This window comes from Haliotis asinina, chromosome 16 (genome assembly GCF_037392515.1).
Source record: "Haliotis asinina isolate JCU_RB_2024 chromosome 16, JCU_Hal_asi_v2, whole genome shotgun sequence".
Taxonomy (NCBI): Eukaryota; Metazoa; Mollusca; class Gastropoda; order Lepetellida; family Haliotidae; genus Haliotis; species Haliotis asinina.
Genome location: NC_090295.1, coordinates 43812189 through 43829054, shown reverse-complemented (window position 1 = coordinate 43829054; position 16866 = coordinate 43812189). Strand labels below are relative to the sequence as shown.

At 39.1% G+C, this 16866-nt stretch overlaps 1 protein-coding gene and 1 pseudogene across 1 annotated transcript; both read right to left on the bottom strand.

The window, feature by feature from the left end:
• Nucleotides 1-1604: 1604 nt before the first annotated feature.
• LOC137267605 (heparanase-like) lies at nucleotides 1605-8949 on the bottom strand. The gene is made up of 10 exons (XM_067802094.1): nucleotides 8759-8949; nucleotides 7735-7865; nucleotides 6928-7101; nucleotides 5822-5984; nucleotides 5317-5367; nucleotides 4837-5037; nucleotides 3674-3788; nucleotides 2353-2465; nucleotides 2006-2146; nucleotides 1605-1758 (listed from the first exon to the last, which is right to left on the bottom strand). Exons 1-10 carry the CDS (start codon nucleotides 8941-8943, stop codon nucleotides 1605-1607), a joined length of 1428 nt encoding a protein of 475 aa, XP_067658195.1. The 5' UTR covers nucleotides 8944-8949.
• A 1381-nt stretch (nucleotides 8950-10330) lies between these two features.
• LOC137267603 (heparanase-like) lies at nucleotides 10331-15213 on the bottom strand (annotated as a pseudogene).
• Nucleotides 15214-16866: the final 1653 nt, after the last annotated feature.

Genomic DNA, 16866 nt, shown 5'->3' with positions numbered 1-16866 from the left:
AGCACAAATCGGAGTCAATCAATTTTATTTTTAGTACTTCCTTTTTGGTATCAGTTATTATAGGCAAGAATTTGTATTGAAATGGTAAGACTTATGTGTCACTTATGGCTTTAAGTATCGTTAAAATACACTTCCAGTTTTATTTCCAATACGTCGAAGTTTCCTACACACCAATCTAGATTAAGGTCAAGGGTGAGTTTATTTTCCTTTTGGCAAGTGACCCAAGCCAAGTTGCTTTGGCTCTATCAACCTTTATTTTCAGTCCAGACATTTTATAGAAGCTTGAAAAAGTATCTATTCTATTGCTTCCTGAAGAAAGTTCTCTGATCCATCTAAAAGTAAATCCGTATCATCCGCATATTGACCTATTATGTATTCACTTAAAACGACACCTTGTATTATCACATTATAGTCCATAGTATTACGACAGCGGACAAAAACAGATAGTTTTTGGTTTTTTTTCATTTTGTACAATACAGGACGTTGCGTTTGTAATTTGTTCCCAAAGCCATATTTATTTACGATCACAATAGACTCTTAGAAACGGTGTCAAACCGTTCTTTATTTAATCTCTCAGCTTCAAAAATAATATCGTGATGGAGTCTTGTTATCTGATATACATCAGATAACATCAGTTTGATTTATATTAATGAGTAGATTTTATGGTTTCTTTAGCCTGTTTGTGATACCATTGCTTACGAGGCAATTAGTTAGACGTCCCAATAGTTTAACATCCCAATTGTCATACAGTGGACAAGGGCCTGATATTTCCTTGAGTGTAATACAATGCGGTCCTGTTATGTATTTTACGTGCCACTCCAATTTCATTTAGAGGTAACAGATGGTTTCTTGTTTTATCCTGTATGGCTATTGGGATGTCTGACAAATGGGAGGATACTTCTTACTCCAATAGCAACTCTGATAGAGCTGCGCCGACTCGGTGCTGTCCATTAAAGAGCTTCATTCCCAGTCTCAAATTAAAGTTCTCTTAAACCTTGCTCTTACAATTACAATCTTTCAGACGAATGTAACAAAACGCATGTCCGATGAACTGGGAAAAAATGTAAATCCTCAAACCGTCTGAGTTTTGTCAAACATGTGATATGAAGGTGTAATGGTGATGAAATTTTAGCTTTGTATAAACCAAGAGCCATTTTATTTCTTTGAATTTTATTTGAACCTAAATTAGAATATCCTATTTCGGGTCTGGTAACGTAAGATATTAAGGTGGCGTCATGCAAGATTTTTTTCTGGAACACGTGCCAACTCCACTTGTCCCAGTGGTCAACAGCATGAGCATCGATCTGCGCAATTTGGGAATCTATTACGTGTGGTAACAAGTCAGCGAGCCTGACTACCCGATCCCGTCAGTCGCCTCTTTCGACAAGCACAGGTTCCGGAAGACCTTTTCAGTCACGAATCTTCACGGATCAAATAACGCAAGTCCATCATATTCTACATAAACGGTCATCTGTAAACAATAACATGTGTGACGAGACCAAGTGGTGCCACACATTCATGTGAATATTACAATAACAAAACGAAAGCAAAGATTTGTAATGCTATATTAGTTTAAAGCCTATATCACAAAATATCCGTCAGAATCACTTGCATATATCAACATCAGCATCAGGGAATACAACAAAACCAAAAGACTTTGCTGGTAACATGAGGAACCCGCCATAGGCCTTCAGAGGGGGCATGTCAGGGATGGTGTTGTTCACATAATCCAGTCGTTTCCCATTCAGAGTGACATTCCTGCAAATACATGGAAGATGTCACACGACCATATTTATTTCTCTACCAATACGATACATAGTACCCTAGTCCAGTGATGATGTAAGTTGTTATTCATTTATCTGATAATATGAGTCTTTGATACATGGCAATTTTAGTATGTATAAAGTTAAAGTCACTCCGTTATTTTATCCTTCACGAGAAAGCATTTACGTTCCATTATATATTCGTCTCACTACATGTAAAAATCACGTGTCCATATACTTGCCTGGAGGTTAGTTCTATAAACTCTGGTTTCAGCCAGAAGAGATCCAAATGCTTCTGGAACTGTGGGAAGGTGATGACCGTGGTGTAGCTATTAACGTTGATTATATAGACTACAACACTACCTGGCTTGTAGTTGTACTTGCTGTGGAAACGTTGAAAATAGAAGTATTAACGCATTAAATAGTTGAGCAAATCAGAAGAATCACTGAATACTAAACAAGTGCCCCCAGAGTACAAAATATTTATCCCTCATAAACAGGAGTTCTGATATAATTCGAACCAGATTGAAACATCATCATCTGTGTCTTGTATATTGAGCATCCGTCAAAACACGTTTTAAGTGTGTACCTGTCTTGTCTGGCACAGTGGGCGTAGACTCTTAAGCTCTCGGTTGAGTTGGTCTGTGCAGACAACACCTTGTTCCCAACAAGTCTCTTGTAGAGCAACGTCAGATAATAGTCCTGGAAAGTGATAATTGTCCCAGATTGGGGAAAGACAGATTACCAGTATAGTTAATAGAGAATACCAGATACCTTCCGCCATCTTTGAAAACTTTAGGACAACGCAAACTAAGTGCCCCGCTCGACTCGAGTTTTCAGTGCTTTGTTATCACAAGGTACTAGATTGTTAGTCCTTGGACATCCATTACTAGCTGCTTTGGAGTTAGTTTAACGAATATGGGTTAATGTTTGGGTTATTTGCAGGTTGGCACCCACATTCTCTCCAACTCCCACCGCATCTCCGTGTTTTCAAAGACGTATATATATTATATTTTCTGATAACTTACCTGTCGTTTTCAAAATCTCTGCTTAGTTGACGTTGTCCCAATAACCCAATTTTAATGGCTATTTTCTACTGTAATGCTCCCGTATAATTTCGAAGTTTGCGGCTTGAGTTTCCGTGTGATAGGATGTGCACGTGGCACTACAGAATGGTTGATAGGTATCCGTTATTCTGTAGGTGCACCCAGACTGGACACACCCACACATGCACACATAAATATAATGTAAAATTGATTCATGACAAGTGAAAATCCTATTTACAAATGTCTGCTTAAAGCAGAGTCGAGTGTACGATTTATCCACACTAATAGCATTGCATGAGGGACAATGATACAACAGCGTACGACACATGCCAGAATGACACAGATGCCACAACATTCTGGTTTACATGGAATGCACTGTGAGAAGAATGAGTCAGTGGCAACAGAGAATGTTTACTGATACTAATCGAAACCAGACCATACTCAACGTGATATGTACTATATCAACGTCATCTGGTGTATGAAAGACACGCATGGACTTCGAGAGTCGAAAATGTGATACGTAAGTTTGCCCTCTGTGTAAAACATGCTGTTATCCTAAGGAGCTATATCTTATCTGAAGTGTAATTTCTTTCTTGAAATGTCTCTGACATGTGCTGATATGAAAAAATACTTGTATTACTTGTATATGGACCTTAAGTACAAAAATATGTGTCACCTTTCCTCGGAGTAGGGACATCATTAATGAAGATGTAACGAGGCTGCACAATTTTCACTAAATCGAACGATATATTCGCTAACACTTTATGACAAAAGACAATGTGCACAGTTGTTATATTTTTTCTAGAAACATCTAACATAAAGTTGTGGTTTAGTCCGCAAATAGGACGTACCTATGGTACCTACCGGATAGGGTTCAAATGTGTTCATCTCGATGAGAGAATAGTTCTTCCCATAGTATGATTGTCTTAACACCCCTTTAAGTCCCATCCGAGCAGCAATCCCGAGCTTGTCTAACCATCTGAAATTTTCAAGTCATTCATGGACAAGGTGCGTGCAGATACAATGTAAGTACGTTTTCTGTTCCTTGTTTCCTTCCTTGGTTCATTCATTGTGGAAGCCAGATCTTTGTCCAGAGGAATAATGTACAGACTCCTACACTATATCACACCTAACAATAATATACGAGCTACGAGGAATGACGAATTATCTGCCCCGTGTGAAATTTATGAGTCATGAGCCGTGCCAACGTCTATGTGTATCCTAGATGCTGTCGGGTTGTACATTTTGAAGTTGTCGGCACGTGTTGGAATGTTGTAGACACTAAGATGGGAAAGACTGGAAGAAGAGTCGAGGAGCAGGTGCTGATTATGTATGGTAAGACAGAAACTGACTGTGCATGGTAAATAGAAAAACTGAATGTGAAGGGTAAATACAGGAACTGATTGTGAAGAGTAAATACAGAAACTGATCGATTGTGTATGGAAACTGATTGTGTATAGTAACTACAGAAACTGACTGCGTATGGTAAATACAGAAACTGATTGTCAATGGTAACTACAGAGACTGGTTGTGTATGGTAAACACAGAAATTGAATGTGACTGGTAAATAGAGACACTGACTGTCTATGGTAAATACAGAGACTGGTTGTGTATAGTAACTACAGAAACGGACTCTATATGGTAAATGCAGAAACCGATTTTCTAAGGGTAAATACGAAAAAGTGAGTGTGGGACATAAAGCTGCACCAGTCAGCATCTGGTTTCCCTGCTAAGCCTAGTTTACAGTCCACCTCACTAAAGCCCGGCTGTATTTTACTGTTTCATAAGAAAACGTTTAAGTACAATAATCGACCCCATGGGGTAGAAGATGGATACTGAATCACACGTCCCACTGCAGACCCAAGAAGGGAACCTTAGTGCAGCCCATTTCTTGTGTTCCCCAAAGTTTTATTTCTCAGATCAATCCGAAGAATACTGCAATGAACCATATCCAGTAAATGACTAGAGCACTATACAGTGTAATAAGCTAGAATATAGTTAACCTGAAAAAGACGAGTAGTACTCACAGAAAGCCTGCTACGTATCTGTCAGACACACCAGGAGTTCCACCTCCATAAAAGGATGACGTCTCCCCGAGCCACAGGGGCGTGTCGGGGTTGGAGAGACTGGTGACATTACGTACTATGTTGATGTCAGTTATCAGAGCGTCCATCACTTTGGGGTCGGTACAGATTTCCGGAGTACCGAAGGCTTTATAAGCATAGTACCTACACAATCAAATGATTTCTCTGCAGACATTTAGTTTATTTATAATCTATTTATAGAACGCCGAGTTCCAGCTGGGCTGTTCACAGAGACTCTTTGCGTTTCTTCTCGATCATTAGATGTCAGTATCAACGAAATATCATATTTTCAATCGCAACTCAACGCAAACTCTCCTCTACACCTATTAAGAGACATAGTTAAATTATACGTGAAGTTAAAAGCGAACAGTTATTTTGATGTGACTGAATAGAACAGAAGTATTATTTCAGCTCAAGACTCACTGGTGAAATGTTATCCTGTCAACAGCTTTACCTCCATCCCCTTTGAAGAAACTGTAAAAAAAAGTATTTAATTTACATAAAACCCAGGTATCAGAATCGTTAGAATCGAATCATTCACTCTATGCAAGAACTGTGTCCAAGTTACTTATAAATGTTTTGTAATAAAGTAACTGACGCCAATGAAGATACGGGATATAATTTGACTTCAGCAAATCATTCGTATCGCAAGGGGCGACGAAATGGATCGGTTTACTGACTATAATATTGAAGAAGAAAAATACCAGTCAAAGACGCTGGAATGGTTATCTACTTTCAGTTGTTGGCAATCTATAGCTCGTTTCATATTGTATTCTCCAAATAGTGTTATTAGTTTCTTTTACTGTTTTACAGGTTTTTGTAATACAGACATCTTGCATTTCAGTGTCTCGTCCCAATATGGGTGAAATATTGCCGATGCGACATTGAATATTTATTAACTCACCCACTCACTCACTAACTCACTTACTCTCGGAATATCTTCCCTGAGAAACCTGTGGCGTCGGGTCCAATAACCAATGTGGACTCAAACCCGGGAGTAGACTTTAGGATTGTCCTGAGGTGAAGAAAATCTCGTCCAAGCTGTGCTCCAGATATAGTGCCGGTGAATGGTTTCGGGAAAGATGAAGGTTCTGAAGGACAAACAGAGAAGATTAATGATTCCAGGACATGGTTGTTGGCCAAAATTAAAGTACACACTCCTAAGTCACAGAGGAATGCCCAGTAGAATATTCTAGGCACATCTGTGTTGGAATGTTGCAGTGTTTTAGCTTTAAAACTATTTCACTTCATTGTGTCCACTTACTGATGTGTTTTGAATTGAAAAATTTTCAGGCCTAAACGTTTTTCCTTAGGGTGTCTCTCGTTGATAATTTTCTCACTTATTTGGTATCAGCGAGTATGATCCTGCCCCATCCTGATCCCACTGTTTGCTTCCAAGATGACACTTATATGCTATGGAAAAAGTTTATTTAACCCACGCAGTAACAGGTAATAACTTTTACATATACACATAGATATGATACGTTGATATTGTATTGATACTGTATTGATACTGTATTGATATGATAGGTTTTCAGCTCATACATAAAAGTTCTAGTGGTGACCACGATGGGAGAACGTGTTTTTCTGATCTGTATGTTCCTTTTACTCATAACGTAAACGACAAAATGATTGGAATTTATGTTATATTATGATGATAGTTGCTCATTTTAAAAAAACCCGAAAAACCCTCTTTTCATTAAAAATCATCTCATTTTACAAGCAATGTTAAATTTATTGATGAATGCGAACATAGGTCAATACTGAGTGTAACCTCCATGTGGCTGTATGACAGACACATTCTCCTCCTCATACGCCCTGTCAGCCTCCTGATCCTCTGAAAGGGCAGTCTATGTAAAGCCCCGTGTAAAGCAGTTTCCAGTTGGGCCAGGTTCTGTAGAGGAAGAGACCAATCATGGTCCAGATATGTTCTATAGGGTGAAAACCGTGGCGCATTCAATCGTAAGAAATGTGGGGGTGCTTAACTAAGCTGTTTGTGTATATTACCCGATGGACCGTTGACATATACTCTACCATTTCCGAGTTCAAATGCGGGTATCTTGTAGCTCCTATCATAGCTATACTTCATCAGTTCTTGGGCGTTTGTAGGATCCCACTGTCCATCCTTCCGCTTCAGGACATTGAGGCCAAACACCAGGTCCCATCCAACGATCTTCAGAAAGGCGTTAAGCTTGTCCCACATAGCACCTCAAAAATGAAATAGACATATTTCTTATACAAGTTCTCAGTACGTTAAGGCAAACGAACCGGAATGTTACCGATGTGTGTAAGCTAAAGGACAAAGTTCATTAGAATCGGTTTCAGTGTTTACAAACATGGTAATAAGAGTAAATGCAGTCACTTAAAAAGGTCAGCCTTGATGAAGATTGCTGATTTCAACATGACGGGTGACTGGTAAAACATCCATTGCTCGGACTGGAGGTCCAGAAATCTGAGTGAGAGAGTGCGTGAGTGAGTGAGTGAGTGAGTTTCCAGCTGGTACCATGGTTAATGAATATGTTAAACATATTCAAGGTATTTTCGTCAATGACCCGAACAGTCAGTACAATTTTAACATATACTGTATATATATGCTATGTAATCAAATCAGACTTCTGACGGTCAGTGCTGTCAGTCAGTACGCATATGCATTGTAGACCACATCCGAACCCGAGTTCGATGGGTACAATATGTGAAGCGCCTTTCTAAACTCAATCAGTCGATGTAAATGTAGGCGAACTCAAAGCGTTGACAGTTTTTAAATAAACACCGTGATAAAAGAGTTTTAAAAAAAGTATTTATTATGTTTGTTATGTCATTGATGACACTATAGAAATATACCAGTGTAGGTAGCGTTCGGACTTGTACCCCCATGACCTGTCGGGTCAAAGGTCATGAAGTCTCCAGGTGTTCCACCTATCCTCAGGTAGCACGGAGACAATGCTTTAGCCAGCGTCTGGACTTTGGGTGAGCTGGAAACAAATCGTAGTATGAACTGTACACTAACAATATAGAGTATATTTAGTTGAAAATTGAAAACATTATTACACATATTTATATCAAATACCGAGATATACCGAAAAATATATGGGAACGCATGAAATAGCTGTGACTTTTAATCTTTGAATCAGCAAGAGAAAAGTTCATACAGATGAAAAGGCCAAGAGATGAAAATGACTATCGGGTGTGTCACCCATGTTTCTGGAGAACTGCTTGGCATCGTCGTGGCATGCTGCGAATGAGTGTACGTGCACAAATTCTGACGTTTGTCATCCCGTGGGGTGGTTTTCTTTTTCCGTCCCCGACCACGCCTCATTTTGACGTCACCAGTCGCTCTATAGAGATTCCAAGGTCTTGATATCACGCTAACAGACTTGTGAAAAGTTGTTGCAACCTGTCGTAATGAGCTTCCACCATTAACCATGGCAGTTGCCTCCCATTTCTGTTCCAAAGTTAAGTACTGTCTCGCCTTGTTAACAATGTTTTTAACCGTTGTGTTTGACAGTGCACATACATGTCACATGTACATCTAAGTGCATGTAACTTTAGGAGCAGGTAGTGCTCGTGCATGGAAAGCATTATGGTGAGTTTGAGTGAACTGTTCTTCACGCAAACGATAATACACGGCGCGGAAGTTAGTAAACAGAAATTTAGAATTGCTCTAAGAAACATGCGTTCCCTTAAATCTTTCCATGAGTATATTACTATAATGTAAAGAAACAAATACACTAATATACTCACCTAAAATCGAACCCCGTCTGATTAATCGATATTGATAACATGTGGGAAGCAAAGGTCATGGCAACAAAATGGTCATTTGTTGGTGCAAACAAATGCGATATCGATACTGTGTACATTAACTTACCTGAAATCAAGTCCATACCAATTAGCTGATATTGGTAGCATTGTTGAATCAAAGGTCAGTCCAACAAAATGGTCATCTATTGTTGCTATTGGCTTGTCCGTAGCAACAGTGACCGAAACAGACTGACTCACTATACATTGCACAAGCAGGGAGCATAGTATAAAGAGCATAGGTTTGATAGCCATAGTGTCAGACGAAATGAATGTAAGTTAACCCGTATCTGTAGAAAGGAATTCAGATTTTTTGTAAACGACTGGACTCGTTCCAGTGACAACCAGAACTTGCCGATAAGCCAGAACTGATAAAAGAACTAGTTTATCGTGACGATGGAAAATTTTGAAAAAAAATGGTGTCATGCCTATATGGACCTCAATATATCTAATATTTCTGTAAACAAATGCGCCAATGTACCAGGCTAATTGCAGCCGTTATAATTATACGGGCTGAACACGATGAAAGTGTGAGTGAGTGAGTTTAGTATTACGTCGCATTCAGCAATACTCTGGCAATACAGTCCCGACCAGACAATCCAGTGATTAACAGCATGAGAACCGATCTGTACAATTGGGAACCGATGACATGTGTCAACAATGTCGCCTCTTACGACAAGCATAGTCACCTTTTATGGCAAGCATGGGTTGCTGATTGTACCCTTGACCTTCGCGGGTCACGATGAAAGATCCTTAACAAGTGGAAGAAATGTCAGTATTCCCAACACTGAATTGAATAAGGTTTCTATGTGTGTCAATTGATCGTTGTAAATACGTCATTCATTCACTTATTTACAGTACACTTAATAGTCATTGTTGAAATGTGACCAAATGGCCCGATGAGGCTCACAAACATGTTCCCTGGTCCGCGGCCAGGGGAATCCCCAACAAACCGTGAGGGTTGTAAGTGATGGCGTTATACATCATGCGGTATCTCGGTATGTATTGTTAAGTGCATGACATCGTACCCAATTGGGCGTACAAAAGAACAAGTAAACTCATAAACTGGTTGAGTGGAAATTGCCTCATCACCAAGTTACCATTGATTTATCCATGACTATTTTCTCATGTCTAGTTTCATTATAATGTGGGTTCGCCGTTCTAAATACTATCACATTTCCGTGGGAACACTAAGAGTGAATCAGATTGACATGTTGAAGAGAAATTGGTGAAAGTATGTTCAGATTAGGACTGTTCAGTATGACTGTTTGATATTAGTATTAGTATTTATTATATATTTAGTATTTCCCCCCTCACTACATCACCCCCTAGGTAATAAATTAGTTTACAGCTAAGGCTTTATTTCCTAAGTATTCTTGTATTGTTTGAAGGGCATTCAGATGTGATACACATTAAGGAAACAATTTTATGGATCTCTACTTCTTTATTATGACAGATACGACTATTCGGAGTATATTTACTTTAGGTTCGAAGTATTTTTGTTCGCGCCATACTTTTTTCCATGTGAAATTATCATGTAAATGTTGACATTGTTATACAAAAATGAATTTTTGATTCGAAATGGAAACTGATAAGATTACAGCTTGTGCACTATTAGAGTAACAGATAAGCGACTCACAAATTCACTTTGAGATTTATTTTCACAACAAGTGCACATGGCACATGTTCTTCTGAATCATTCTGTGAACATCCTTACTGGCTACTGCAGGCGGCAACATCAGCCTCGGGGAAAACAAGGAACCCAAAAGACTTCCCGGGGAGGGTAACAGTGTTTGTTTCCATCCTGATAGGTTTCAGCTCCGGCAGGGTATTATTGACAAGCTTTATGGGATTGTTGTTCAAGGCCACAGTCCTAAAATGGTAAACACTGAACATGAGCTTTGCAAATACATGTATTTTGTCTCATTCATCTAATGCTGAAATTTACCACCTGTAACATCCATATAGACTGTCGTTATGGAAATCCCATGGTAGCGAGCCTACTGATTGGCGTGAAGGTTAGCAGGAAGACGTGTTTGCAAGTGGGTCTATTGCTGTAAACTTGAAGACTTCAGATTGGGGATGGACTTACTTGCTGGTGAGTCCATCGACTGGTGTCAGCCAGAACACATCTACAGGTTGGTCGGGAAATTGTGGAAACGTCACTGAGGTAGTGTTATCCGTGGGCAGCAGGAAGTACATCGTCAAACTTCCGGGGACGTAGCCATAGGAACTAAAACACAAGACTAAGTATTAGAAGACTGTTTCCATTGACATCAACATACATTTGACCCTATTATGTTTCATTCCTACAGTTAGTATTGTTTATGTTCACTCTAACTATTTTTGGACTTGCATAACAATGAAGGAAAATGAGAACATCTGATAGCTTAATGTTATAAATATGAGAAAGGAGAAAGGTTTATATCAACATATAGTTAAACCTGTGATTCTGCAATTTACATGGATGGCTTTGTGCAGTGAGCGTAGGCTCTGATGGTGCTGTTGTCCACGCTCGCCTCCACTGAAAACACGGCGCCACCCACCAGTCCCTTATACAGGACAGTTAACCAGTAGTCCTGCAGAGGAACACATGAATAAAACACTATCATTGCCTTACACTGATACATATGAAAGTACAGGAAAGGTAAAATTCACTAAAACCATATTTTGCTGTGTTAAATGATCACTTTAATTTATTGCTTAAAAGAAAAAATATTGCTTATTGAGGAAAAAAGCACTATACTGAATCTGCCTAACTATTTGCCTAACTATTTGCCTAACTATTTGCCTAACATCTACTCAACACACCGTTAGTGTGGTTAGTTCTGTTCTGTTACGCACCATCATCTGTTCGCGTCTTGGGCAATAAAACCATAAACATCTGTTATCGTTATCACGCAAACTGATATTTCGAAAAGACATTATCCGAAAATGATTATTTTAAATCATTGAAAGTGTGTGAGTGATTATATCGGTTAAAGCCTCATTAGAAATCTGGCTCCAAAGCGCTCTAAGTATCACTTACATATAACAATTCATTTGGCAATTATTTTATTTCTTAATATTTATGATGATAATATGTGATAAATGATCTAAATATTCATCACATTCATCTGACTTTAAATATCAAACGCGCTTGGTTTCAAAATTAATTAATCAGTCTCGAATTTTCGTTGAACCATACCCCACTGTCCTTAAATTCTGATTTTCTTATTGCATCGTTAATAGGAGGATGTCACTTTCCTTCCATACCTAACCCCAACACCCCAACCACATACCACAAGGATGGTTTGATTTAGTGGTTGGTCCTATTTGTAAACAAATAGATGCTCTCCACTAAAGACTAAACTTGATCCATTAGCGTGGAATGGGTAAAACCGGAGAAGTGTACATAGGATATATACATGAACACCTGCTCAGTTTCATACTTACAGGCAGTGGATCAAAGGTACTATTGTCAATCAGTCCATAGTTTCCGGCATAGAAATCCTGTCTGAGAACTGCTTTCAATCCCATCCGGGCAGCAATACCAAGCTTGTCCAGCCACCTGAACAGTGTACACTTTCAAAAGGTGGTGCTGATGTGATATATATATATGTCTCTTAACTGAAGACAACCTTTATCTTTGGCAACTTATTTTATAAGTATCTCTCACAAAGAATTACCATGGACTACCATTGATCATCATTATACGAGTATAAGGTACAAGTAACCCGTGAAGGTCCGGAGTGGGAATTCTGCAACCCCTCTTTGACATAAAAGGTGACTATGCTTGTCGTAAGAGGCGACTAACGGAATCGGGTGGTCAGGCTCGCTGCCTTGGTTGACACATGTCATCGGTTCCCAGTTGCGCAGATCGATGCTCATGTTGTCGATCACAGACCGATTATTTACAGACCGGCGTAATATAGCTGGAATACTGCTGAGTGCGGCGTAAAACTAAACTTACTCACCCACTTTAAGGGACAATTAAGGTACAAAGTGTATGTGGTATATTCTTGCTGATGTTCTACGTACAGAAAGCCGGCGACATATCTGTCGGAGATTCCAGGAGCACCACCATGATAACAGGAGGACGTCTCTCCCAGCCACACTGGAGTAAGTGGGTTGGTGCGTCGTGTCACACTCAATGCTGTATTTATGGTGTCGACCAACGTATCCATCAAATTGGAATCGGTGAACGTAGAGAGTTGTGCAGTAGCACCATTGGTGTAGTATCTATAACGACACAGTGTAAAAGCTGTCACGCCTCCCGCAATGAAAGTATTGATGATAGAGGTAATATTTCAGAGCTTCATTTTCATGTATAATTTTCTTGTAATTTTCTTGCAACAAATGTGGACTCTGGGGGCGTGTATATGGCGTATATATGAGAACAGTACCAACGTATTTAAGAAAAATAATTATAATATTAAAACATACAGGAACAGGTATTTTATCAATGTGGAACGATTCATAAATATCAAATACATTGCACGTACTGGTGAAATGTTATTCTGTCCACGGCCTTGTCTCCTCCTCCTTCGAAGAAACTGAAATAAATAGAAAAGAAAGAGGATGGATCATGGGAATCTGCGTGGTTTACTGTAAAAATAATTTGTGTCCCTAGGTTTATAAACATTAAGCATTATAGATTACAAATGACTTCCACACCACTATATACACTGGATGGTAATGTACGTTCCTCACTAGTAAATACTATCCCAACATATGGACGTTTACTGAATCCTAACAGCAGTAGTTTGAGTCTTTACATTTCAGAATGTTTGAGGTAGAATCGAACATGCTCTGGGATTTTTTTGTCAAGAATGTCACAGGACGGTTGGATGACCGATGCAATCACGTTTCCTCATGAGAGAGGTTTAGTGTGAGCTTGGAAATGATTCGCTGATTCTGTTTGTAACTTTAGGGAAGAAATTTGCCGTTTTCAGTTTTATTTTCGATTTTTTCGGTCAATTAACACTCCTATATCAATTGTTCTCGTTCGTATATTATTTTCCAAAAAATAACGTAAAAAATCCTTCATCATGAGGAAGGAAGACCCTTGTTTTGAATAGAGATTCAATGCTGTATTCATATGGCTAATCCACAGATTCTAAGTACATTCAGATGCACGAATAATTTTCAAATCATAAGTTGAGTAACAATTTATTAAGTGCGGTTCACTCTTATCTTATGTCAAAGATAAAGCAGAGATAGTACTCAGTAATGAGTTCTGCTCTCAAGTTTCTGGCGATGTACTCACTCAGCAAAGAATGTTTCAGACCTAGTGACAGAGGCTACGTCGGGTCCAATCACTGGTGTTCTCTCATATCCAGGTGTCAATCGGAGCAGCTTCTTGAAGTTGTAGAAGTCCATACCCAACTGACTGCCACTCACAGTCATGTTATACTGCCCAGGGAATATATCAGGTTCTGTCACAATTAACATAGCGTCAGAAATTGCAGACATAAAATATGGGAACTGTACCCTTATTGTTTTAGAAGTATGAGTATGTGAGAGAAGTACTCAAATTAAAATAAAGTTGAATAAAATAATGTTTGAGCGCTTTGCAGTTTTGTACATTGGATTTGATTCTTCATGTTGAGCTTTAGCCATTCTATAAAAATGCCATAGTAACGATCCGTCATATATACCAATGCATATGTACAGTTTTTATAAATACCATTTCCGAGTTCCAGGCCTGCCAGTTGGTACCCCTTTGCACTGTTGTATTGCAGCAGTTCTTTTGCGTTGGTAGGATCCCAGTTCCCTTCCTTCCGTTTCAGGGCGTTCAGACCAAATATAAGTTTCCAAGTGACATCCTGGACAAATGTATTAACAGCATCCCAGGTAGCCCCTGTAGACACGTCAAGCTTAACGAGTTTAACGAGTGAGATCACAAAATCGTATAATATTCCCATATTCAGTGTAGATCCCAAGCCCCCAAATCCCCAACTGCATTAACCTCTCAGTTATACACGTGTGCAATACCATAGAGCAACGCACCTGTAAATGCACGGTTGATGTCTACTGTGCCGTGACCTGTAGGGTCAAACGTCAGACTATCACCTTCAGTTCCTCCAATCCTCAGATAGCATGGAGACAAACCTTTAGCCAGGGTCTGAACTTTCTGAGAGCTAGAGGTAGACAACAAGAAACGTTGTTTACTGTTTTAATATATATCAAACCAGGGACAAAGATGCTCAAGGGTGTTGACACAACGTTCTTGCAGACATCTGTTAATATGAACTTGTTTGAGGGAGTTGACCTAATTAGGGCATTGCTGCTGTGTGATTTGCATAAATGAAGGTGTAAATATCCGGGACCTATTGACCTCTTTGAAGATCACCTTGACCTACTTACTTGAAGTCCAGTCCTTTCCAGTGCTCTGGGGTGGGTAGGAGACTGGAGTCCAGTGTTACGCCAATAAACAAGTCATCAATAAAGGAAACAACATTTGCTGAAACTGTCATTGACTACTTCTGTTGATGTGTGCGATATGAAGGTGGTGACAAGGAGAGCTGACAGCGCTACCTTCATTGTCTCAGGAGTTTCTTATCGGAATGTGTGTCAGAGGTAATCTGCCTGCATTTATCTCAGGTGGTCTTACATGCATATAGACTGTGTTGTGTCAATATACACCTGACGAACGGGGAAGAACTCGCCCAGAAACGTTGTGGACAATGAACCCAGAAGTTGTTACCCATAAGATTTGTCTTGTATTACCACACCAACTTCTAAATGCCTTTGAAAAGTCTGTGATGCGTCTTCGTATTTCCTTCGTGGATGTCAGCATGACGGACATGTATAATGGTGTGTTGGTAACAGCAAACCTTCATTATGTATCATCTTTTATAGATATATTGTTGTGTCGCCATTAACACATGTGGGGCCCTTTCACTCCAGGGCTCACCCAGGATTTAGATATGCTACTTTCTAATGTCTTTTGTTCATACTGTGTTGTTTTATTGCTGACACTTGTTTCATCTTTCATACACTTTGTTTTGTACATCATTGAAACATTTTGCTCTGTTTCATGACTAATAACATGTATCACAAACTGATATATACTCACCGCTAAAAAAACGCAAATAGTATGAAATGATGTTATTGACAGTGAGTGAAGACATGATATTTTGAATACTAACTTTACTTTTACAAACGACAACGTTAACTCGAAAGAAGGCACTCAGTTTGTTTATTCTCCACATGACGTACAGTATTGTCGCTGACGGACATGCTGTGTCTTCTTATGGTGTTACAGGCTGTTATAGTAGCTGATTTAGAGAATGAGGCTTCACAATGTGCTCTTGTCGGTATGACGTTACACGTGGACATCCGCTACGAGGGTGGTCAGCGACGGTGTTTGAATTTTTCAAGTGTTTTTCTTTCTTGAAAGATCTGAAACATAGGTTTATTGTTATATTAAGAAAACATTCAACAGCAGTTTCCGATGAACTACAATGAAAAGAGGAGCGGTTACTTGTTACTTAAGAAGTAGTAACTTACTTCTCTCTTAAAAGTATTATACAATATCGTAACGGCATCCTCCGTTTTATATGTAGGTGTTGTCCTAATTAATCCCTAGTTCAGTGTCTGCCAATGTGTGTGTGTGTGTGTGTGTGTGTGGGGGGGGGGGGGGGGGGGGTCCAACTAATGGAACGTCAGACATCCCAATACTCAGACAGGTTAAAGATGTTGCAATTTTCATGATAAGTTTTCAGAATTTACTGATATTTTTTCATAACAGATTAAATTTTACATGTAAAGAATGATTTAAATTTTAACATATTTGGTCTGATTATAGGATATACAAATATATATGAAATAGGTGACTGTGAAAGACATACATGAGTTAAACCAGTGTAATAATGAATATTCTCGATACATGAAATCCAGCCACAGCTGGGAATACCTTCACAACGAAGATCATAAAGCTAGAAAATAAGATTGAAGATAACTTTAATCACGTTATCATGCGAGTTTTAACATCAACAGAAAGTGGGAAGGCATGTGGAGTGGCGTGCGCGGACAAATCAACCATGAGTTCAAACATCTTCTGCACTTGTAAACGAAGTTGTCCTTATCAAAATGCGATAAGAAATATTTTTGTTTCAGTTTTAATGTTCAGTATAGAGGAATAATGTCCCGGGTGTAAGTACACAAAACTCTGTGTCATGAACTTCCTTGTGT